This window comes from Gadus macrocephalus, chromosome 4, assembly GCF_031168955.1.
Source record: "Gadus macrocephalus chromosome 4, ASM3116895v1".
NCBI lineage: Eukaryota > Metazoa > Chordata > Actinopteri > Gadiformes > Gadidae > Gadus > Gadus macrocephalus.
The window spans coordinates 18,936,313-18,945,926 of record NC_082385.1 but is presented as its reverse complement, the minus strand read 5'-3'; the positions used below and the strand labels follow the sequence as shown (position 1 = coordinate 18,945,926).

Sequence of the window (9,614 nt, the reverse complement as noted above, 5' to 3'; positions counted from 1 at the left end):
AAATACATTAATTGGTAGCAATATCAGAACTCAATTGATTTTTTTTCTATTGTAATTTACCTTATTAATACCATTAACAATATCACCCTTTTTGATGACTAAGTTTAACTGTCGATATTGTTTCCCTATCCTAAAGGCAGTATCGTTACACCGCATACAGGCAGGTTGTCCGCTGGGCCTATGGAATTCATGGCAGGCACATCAGGAAGCCCTTACCTGCATGCATTGTGTCTGCCATCAGACGGCAGTTTCCAGAGGAACATGGGGTTTATAAAGGTTTTGGGTGGCCTCATTTAAATGACAGTCAATAAAAATAATGTCTTATTTTATAGAAACTTTTAATGATTCTTTTCTTATAATATTTAGTTCTTGCAGTTTAAAAACAAAAGGAACATACTGCAATACAAATTTAAACGTAAAATTAACCACAGCAACAAAACTAAGATACAGGATTAGAACTTCATAAAATATTCCTGTGTAGCATACATAAACTGTAGACTAGAACATAAACTTATTTCAACCAAAGCGTGGGTGTCAAGCAGGACCAGGTGGTAACCGCAGGCAAACCTCCAGAAAAAACCTAGGGAAAGAATAGTTTTGTTATTAACTTCATTAATAATAAAATGCAGATAATCAGAATGGGGGAAATAATTTAAGAATCCAGAAGTTCAAGTAAAGAGGGATCTTTCCCTGAATGGATCCATGTGCCAATAGATGTGTCTTTCTCTTGGTTGCAAATGCAGATACCACATAACTCCATGGTCCCACATCTATCTCTGAGATTAAATGTGGCTTTACAATATAGTGTACAAAATACCTAACAGTGTTTTAACACTAATTTCCTGTGTTAAAACGTGTGTGTCGTGCAAGATACAAGCCAACAGCCTCATCCTTGCTGATCATCTGGAAGGATGTGGAAAGGGGGGCAGGTGCAGAGGAGGACAAGTCAGCTGAGCTCTCTTGTAGACTCCTTGGTGACCTGGAGTAGGCCTCAATCAGAGACTCCATAAGGGCAGATGCATAAGCTGAAGAAAGAAAACAAATGTTTAGATCCAATTCAGGGACTTAATAAAAGTAAGTAATAAAGTAATAAAAAACTAAAACAGCTTACCGTACGATGGCTTCTCCTTGACAGGGCGGACGACCCAGCCTCCTTTGCGGAACCTTGGGTAACGAACTCCATATTGAACCTCGCCGTCATGTGTTCGTGCAACCTCTCGACTTCCATTGTGGTTGTAATGCAGGGCTGCCAAGAGAAGCCTGTAGAAAAAGCAATTCACAAGCTGCTCTTATATCCAAGTACCAATTTAAAATGAATGCAGTTGCAGCCTCACTGTACCATACTCATTTCAATATCACACTATTTACCTGCTGTACATCCCAAGGAAGGAGAAGCCAGTGTGCTTAGGTGCAAAGTGGAGGATAAGCGAGTGAAAGGCCTCCAGGGAAAAGGTCTGATGCTGTGGGGACAACTGCCGAACATCCTTCAACAATGCTGTTCTTGTAGTGACACTCTCCAACTTAATAGCTACAGTTGATCCTGCATAAACAACAACATAACATGTGTTCCAATGTTAATAGATGTCCATATTAGTTACATACACTGATTAGGCATGATTATATAATTACTTCCAGTATCACACAAGTTTGAACAGTACTTTGTTTATGTGTGAGCACACTGGGTTATACAGCTCCAGAAAAAATTAAGAGACCACTTCAAATGTTCAGTGTCTCTTGTTTTACTCTTTAATGGCATATGTTTGAGTAGTATGAACATTATGATTCTATAATATAAACTAATGACCACATTTATACCAAATTAACAATAAAAATATTGTCATTTAGAGCATTTTCAATAAGTAATTCAGGGATAACGATTTAAGAAAAATCCAGACTGGTGGCTTAATTTTTTTTTCTTCGCGGGGCTGTATATTGATGGAGTGCTGTGGAACACAAATGAACAACGCACCAACAAGAACTTTGACCTCTAATCATATTCAGCCACACATGTAGTAGTATGTTGTACCTGGTTCCAGCCACTGCTTGTTCCTTGCTTCTCCCTCCAAAGGGAGATGTGCACAGGAGGGAAATCCAGGACTGTCATGTTCATGGATGTCCTGAACATGGTTCACCATGCTTTGCCACTTGGCCTCCATTACATTTGGATCCCCATTAGGTGTGGAAGCTGCAGTCCAGTATAGGTGGTTGACAATCGATGGCCTCCACAGCTTAAGGTCCTCACAACCCCTCTCCTTTGCAGCAGCATCTAGCGCTTTTCCTATGCCTGTTTCAGAACATAAACACAATTTTATGTTTTTATTTTAACCAAGTGTTCATCTAAACAAACCTATAAACATCAAGTTACTTACTTTTACCAACATGCCAGATGTCAAAGAAGTGACTTGTTCCTTCAGGGCACAACTCCTCCCGCACCCACTTGGCAACCTAAAGAATGAGACAACATTTCTTAAAATTAGTAAGGCTGGGGCGCCAGTGGCACAGTGGGTACAAATCTGTCTAATAAAGCAAAGAAAATATCGTACAAAAATAAATAAATTAGTAAGGCTTTTTTGAGCATTTGCTCCAAAAATCAAAATCAACAGCCCACTGTAAAATTAATGTAGGGGAACATATAATGAATACACTGATACATATGTCTTTCTTGTTTGTCTTTACCTGGCGATTTCTGTCGGTAATAAGGGCTGAAACTTGCAAGTGTTGCTCCTTGAGAAATGCTATGGTTCGCTTCAAACCCTCCAGCTCACACCAGTTGCTGCTTGGTACCTCTGAGCTCTGTAAAAAACATTAATCAGTCATATAAGAAAGTGTGCCACATCAAAAAGAGAACAACTGATTTGTGTGTCCACTAATGGTAATTTACTTGGACAAGTTGAAGATCCAAAACCCTGTTGATGCGGTCCTCAATCACGGTGTAGGTCCCATACTTGGCACAATGACCAGGAGAGTCTGACCTATGAATGTCATGATGAATAGCTTAATTAATTAAAACATTTAAGCCAAAAAACACTGCAATGGATACTGTTACTTAGCTACTCAGAACCACAAAAATAAACTGAAGGCGATCTCCACACGCGAAGACGGGACACATGCAAAGATTTGGCAAGGATCAGCAAACAACACACGGCACCCTCACTGGCGACCAATAGAAGCTGGTCCTATGCTGCTGGCGGTCACCGGTACGGGGCAAGCCTGAACACAAAACACAAAACGAAACAAGCCCAAAACCAACACACTACGGCACGTAACGGTAACATATAAAAGTATACAAGCGAGGTGTTATACCTGCAGTCACCTGAGAGGATTAGACCCCCCCCCATCTCCTTCAGCTGGCTGACTATGCCAGCTTGCTCATTCTTCCACGCCTGCACAATGGTGGGAATTGTGTAAAGGCGTTGATGGCGGAAGAATGTGTTTGCAGTAAAACATTGAAGGCCAAACAGTTTTAACATCCTAAGTGTTTGTGTAGCCATACAACCAGAAAAGTGGATGGCCCCACTAAGCATCAGGTTGCAGGCTGGCATGTTTCTATGCAGCACTGGCTGGTTCTGCCAGACACGCTCGAACCCACAAGCTGCACAGACCTAAGAGATGTGTATGAAAATGACCATTAGAACTCTTAAACAGTCAAAAAAGTGAATTGATAAAGTAAAAAATGACAACACAAAAAACACACAATATATACAATATAAATACAGGTTAGCACACATCTTTACTTTTATATGAGTACAATATCCTCTTACTTGCTTGATCTGAACAAATGTTCCCTGCTGCTGCTCCACGTTACCATGGGTTTCCCCACAACAGGCAGGACAAATGGTGAAGAGAGCCATCAGCTGGGTGAGACAGACAATGAACTTGTCTGCAACTCTGGAAAAACAAAACACTTATTATTTCTGACGGACAGAATTTTGAAAAAACAAAATCTAAAAGTTAAGGAAGTTGTCTTACCCGAAGTCCCACTGACAACCCTGCTGTGGCTCTGACTCCTCCTCAGAAGATGACACGCTCATCTCTTCCACTTCACTCCATGACCTGTCATCTGGTTGATCTCTTGAAACAGAGGATGATTCATCCTCTGTTTGTACTGGACTGGGCAGTGGAATTGATGATACACAGAGTTCGGTCTGTGTCCCCACACTGACCGTCTGTGTCTGTACCTGGATAGCTAGGTTGAAAGAGATTTACTTAATATACTGTAAATGTAAAACATCATATATTCAATGGCCACTACACCTATACAATATAATGCAATCAGATACGACAAACCTGGAATAAAATCTACTTTTACAAAGTATTGTTTAGTTTTTGTAGTCATTTGGTCTGAGGTGTTCTTATTCATGTAAATTAAAGTGGATATACTGTTGAGCTATCCCAGCTATAAAATAGATAATTAATTATTGTGACAGTATGTAAAGAGTGAATATGTTGGCTAAGAACATGTAGAGCTAAAGCTAGATATAAGAGTTAAGTCACACTACCTGATGAACGATAAGGAGGTCTTATGTGACACTGTGAGCCAAAGTGAAGCACAGATTTTGGCTGAGAAGCCAGGGAAGCGACGGCCTCTTGCTCCGAGTCTTCACTGGCTGTAGGCGCATCTGTGGCTTCAAAACGTGCCGTATTTCCCAGCAACTAATAAGAAAAACATTACATATACTATTTCATTTCAAACTGTTTAAAATCCCTGATAGCCGATAGCCTGATAGTCTACTAGTTTATTTAGAAACGGCAACATATCGACAGGCAGTCTAGTGCGCACGGTGCGCACTGACGTTGAAAAACCGCTCATGTGGTAGCCTAGTGCCTGATGTTCGGGAAAGCACAAATACCGCTCCAACAAAGTGAACAGCCTCGGAAACTGTCTCTGAATAACGTTTTAACCACAAGAAATTAGCTTTTTTAGGAGTTCCATAGTCGTCTCAAAGGAGCATCATCATGGCGTCAGCCTGTCAGTGTCAATCACCTAGCCAAAAAATCGCTGACTCACCCCCTATCCCATATATATTTAATTAATTTGTATTATTTTAAAGTTGTTTTAGAACATTTTGAATAGTTAAATTGCTTTATGTTCTAGTCGACGGTTTACGGCTGAACAGGTAACTTAATGACGATGATTTCATAAAAGTTTCATAAAATAGGATGCTGTTGCTAGCTAACATTTTAGCATGATTACAGTATAAACTGATGGATTTTACAAGACAGCAAAGCTGCTTTAGAATAAAAGATACTGACCATAAGTCATTATGTTGACTAATGTAGGAAGTTAGTAAACGTCAGAAAACCAAACTTACAGTGCACAGTTCACGTTTCCGAATCGTTGAATCTCTGACCGGTCCGTGATCTTCACTGCCGCCGGTGGCTGAGCCCGAAGCTGCGGCTGGAGCGGCATGAATTGAGGGAACCACACCGGCTTTCAGCCTCACTCGTTTCTCGCTCCGAAAACCCATCTTGAACTCCATCATGTCCCCGGAAACATAGTCCTCTGGTCTAAAGTGAGCCGCGCAAATGAACGAGTATTTGGTGACAGAGGCGAAAAGAAAGTCCTTTCTCTTCACCTGTACAAAATGCACCCAGGCTCGAAAGGCTGCTCCATCCTTTCTCCGATCGGGGAAACTGTGAAATCTGAGATGGTCGGACAGGAGGTCGGAGTTGGAACAACCCCCACAGATACAAAACCTCATCTCACCGATTAGAAAAACCCAAAAACCACAGGGGGGGTGAATACAAGACCGCTCACCGCGGTAACTACTCACAACTACGCATAGAGCTGAGGCAGCAACAGCGACCGCGTCTACCAATTCCTACGTAATATGACGCGTTTGACGTATCACATAAAAAAACAATGGTTTTTGAAGCCTTGCTCAAAATAGTCACTTTAAAACTGGAATTTTTGCCGATATAATATTTTTAACTGATAAAATCCTGCATTTCAATTTCAAAGGGCAATTTTCAGAGAATGTTATGTGTAAATATTAAAAAAAAAAATAACTTCCAATACGCACTTTAAAGGATTATTCTGCATCTTTGTTGAAAGGTATGTCCCTATCTGAACCCTGTAAGGAAGAACAAAGTAAATAAAGGCAGATTGTTTAACAACTAAATAAAATACTGTTAGATTCGAAATACTCCCCAGTGTACAAAGCTAGAACACGAACAGTACACAGTAACACAGTATTTCACAGGTTAAGGTTGAATCTCAATCCTTTGCTCGCTTCAAAATCTCAGCCCTAACCCTCGCTGTTGCGCGTTCACGCGCCGTGGAGCCATGTCCCAATACCAGTTTAAAGGTAGCTTAAGGGGTAGGGGGAGGGCTAACATCCCCTCAAAATTGAGATTTTCGATGGGCACCCTCAAAGCGCTTCAGTTCTGACTTGCTCCCACAATACCTTGCGAGAAAACGGAAAATCAAGAAATATCCTAGACAAGATGTAGGACGAAAAGATGTGACAGGATTGGAAAAACACAAATGTAAGTATTTTCTCTGTAATTAACTAGTAATTATTTTATTAATTATACTCTGCAGCCCGGCCGCGGGCTTCGAAGCCCGGCAGCGGACTCTCGGAAGTCCCCGGCCGACTTTCGCGGAAGATCGCGAAAGTCCCCGGCCGACTTTCGCAGGCCGCCCGACCACGGTTCTCGGCCGGGATGCATGCCCGATAACGGGCTCTGCAGCCCGGCCTGCAGACCGGGCTGCAGACCGGGATGCATACGACCGGGCTGGATGTCGTATGATATCCAGATCTTCCATGTTCTCGTGACTCCAGGTTAAAAATAAACTTTACTATACTAATATATTAGATTAGATTAGATTAGATTAAATTAGATTAGGCTTTATTGATCCTTTTGGGATGACTCCCTCAAGGAAATTGATTGTCCAGTAGTTTACAGAAAGAAACACAACACAATATTAAATTATATACAATATAAGATAAACAATACACTCTAAGATAACAATAAAAAGTAAACAGTAAACAATAATTATAATATAAGATAAGATAAACAATAAACTCTTAACTAACTAACTATAAAAAGTAAACAAAAAACAGTAAACAATAAACTCTTAACTCTTAAAGCTAATATAGAAAGTAATATTAGTAACATTATTAGTTATTAATTATTAATATTCTACAAGTAATATTATATATACTAATATATATATATTATATTAGTAATATTCTCTAAGTATTATTATACTAATATATTATATTAGTAATATTACATGGTTAATCAATGTATTTTTTGGCAGTACTATATTGTGTACATAGCTATCACATATTGTACGTAACATATGGCCATATCACCCAGTTCTGGCATATAATTCCTAATTCCTTTTTATTCGTTTTCTTTCAGGACATCGTTGAGTCCACTGCCACCAGCCCTCCCACCTCTCCCTCATGCTCCTCCACCCCAGGCACCTCTTCCACCACCCCAGGCACCTCTTCCAAGAGGAGAGTGCCAGGGGGCAGGCGAGGCATGAGGAGAGCGAGGCAAAGTTGGCGGAATGGTGGAGAAGATGTGATTCTCCACCATTCTCTCAAAAGATGAGAGAGTGTGTGTGTGTATTTTTAGGTGTGCGTTTGTGTGTATTTTTAGATGTGTGGTTCAGTGTTTCTTATTTAAATAAAGTGTTTCTTCTAAAGTGTTCTTGTTCTTAACCGATTATTATCTAAGGGTGCATTCACACTAGGCCTTCTGGCCGTGGCCGTGGCTGTTTTAGCACCTAACCGTGCTCAAATCTGCCAGTGTGAGTGTGGCCAGTCTCGCCAGGCCGTGCCAATTACAAAATATAAATACCATTTCAGGTTAAACATCTTTACAATGGGTCTTGCTCGTTGCCCGAGACAATGGCAGCCAGTCTGTCTCTTGTAACATTACCAGGGGTCTGGTTATCTGCTAGGGGGCACAGGGAGGCCATGATGACGTCACAGGGTAGGGTTGTCCCATTTGGTAGGGGATCAGTTAGGGTAGCAATGAGGGGTAGCAATGAGCATGAGCAATGAGGGTTAGGGTTGAGATGTAGGGTTGAGACAGTGAGCAAAGAAACGGGATTGGGCCTAAGTCTACCAGGTGCAACTATAGCTCTCCCAGACCTGGTTCTGAGAGTGGGAGTCTCTGTAGGTGAAACATGCGTTGTCACAGCAGGTATCACAGGAGCCTGCTCAGGCGTTGTCTCTTGTATTTGCTGTGTTGGAAAACCTCTGTCATTTGTAGGTGTATGTAGAGGTATCAGGTGACTGCGGTTGCGCCTCACCACCCCCTGGGGTAGATCCACCAAGTAGGACCTTGGAGTGGAATGGTTCTGAAGCACGGTTCCTGATGTCTTTGTGTCAGTTACCCATACCCGTTCTCCAGCCGTCAGAGCACTGAGAGCTTTGACACGGTGACGCCTGTTGTAGTTTTCAGCATCTGACCTCCTCACCACCTCTCTTTCCTCCCTAGCGAAAGCTACACCATCAGGCAGTGCAGGGTCTAGCTGAGTGGGAAGAATTGGCACTGTGGTGCGAAGACGCCTACCCATAAGGAGTTGAGCTGGACTGTATCCACTCTGAAGAGGCGTGGCTCTATAGGCGAGTAGAGCCAGGTAGGGGTCTGCTGCCTTCTTCAGCAGATTTTTGACAGTCTGTACTGCCCGTTCCGCTTCACCATTACTCTGCGGAAACCTTGGGCTGCTGGTGATGTGTCTGAATCCATACGAGGCTGCAAAGCCAGCAAAAACTTGTCCAGAAAATTGCGGCCCGTTGTCAGACATCAGGACCTCAGGAATACCATGCCTGGCAAAAATCGACTTGAGATGGACAATGACATCGGTGGACCTGGTGTGCGATAACTGCGCAATCTCAGCATACCTGGAGAAGTAATCAACCACAAGCAGGTACGTTTTGCTCCCCAGGAGGAACAGGGGCCTCATGTACTAAGACTTGCGTGGATTTCATACTGAAACTTGGCGTACGCCAAAACCCAGAAACTGTCTTACGCACAAATAAATTCTGATGTATCAAAGTGTGCGAACGCATGGATCCAAGCACGTTTCTTTTGTACATCTCAATCAACGTGGAATTGAGCTCACATGCCGAGGTGCCAAACTCCTCCCTGTCCACGCCCTCATTTAAATATGCAATTTCATTTAAATCGGCCTCTGGACCTGAGATTCACCTCTTAATCCGATCACCTGGCACCATGAACAGAGGCAAAAAACGAAACTTCACGGAGTCCGAGCTCGAGATTTTGCTCCACGAGGTAGAAATGCGCAAGCATATGCTATTTGGAACCCTGTCAACAGGGATAAATGCAAAACAAAAGAGAAGTGAGTGGGAGCGTGTTTGCGAGGCCGTCAATGCAGTGGGGTCTCAGCAGCGCACACACTCTGAAATTAAAAAAAAGTGGTCAGACCTCAAGGTGGAAGTGAAGCGGAGGGTTTCTGCCCACCGCCGAAGCATGACCGCAACAGGTGGGGGGACGGGAGTGGGGGAACTCTCCCCCTTCGATTTGAGAGTGGCCGCTTTGATCGGTGACACAGCTCTCACCGGAGTGGTGGGAGCCCATGAAGTGGACACGATCATCCCCAAGGTAAATATGCTGAAGTCATAAATGCT

The 9,614-nt window shown here is 42.5% G+C and overlaps 1 protein-coding gene across 1 annotated transcript; it reads right to left on the bottom strand.

The window, feature by feature from the left end:
* Positions 1-394: 394 nt before the first annotated feature.
* Positions 395-2,981, bottom strand: LOC132456296 (uncharacterized). The gene is made up of 7 exons (XM_060050640.1): positions 2,882-2,981; positions 2,677-2,793; positions 2,370-2,445; positions 2,027-2,284; positions 1,369-1,540; positions 1,112-1,260; positions 395-1,025 (listed from the first exon to the last, which is right to left on the bottom strand). Exons 4-7 carry the CDS (start codon positions 2,154-2,156, stop codon positions 835-837), a joined length of 642 nt encoding a protein of 213 aa, XP_059906623.1. The 5' UTR covers positions 2,157-2,284; positions 2,370-2,445; positions 2,677-2,793; positions 2,882-2,981; the 3' UTR covers positions 395-834.
* Positions 2,982-9,614: the final 6,633 nt, after the last annotated feature.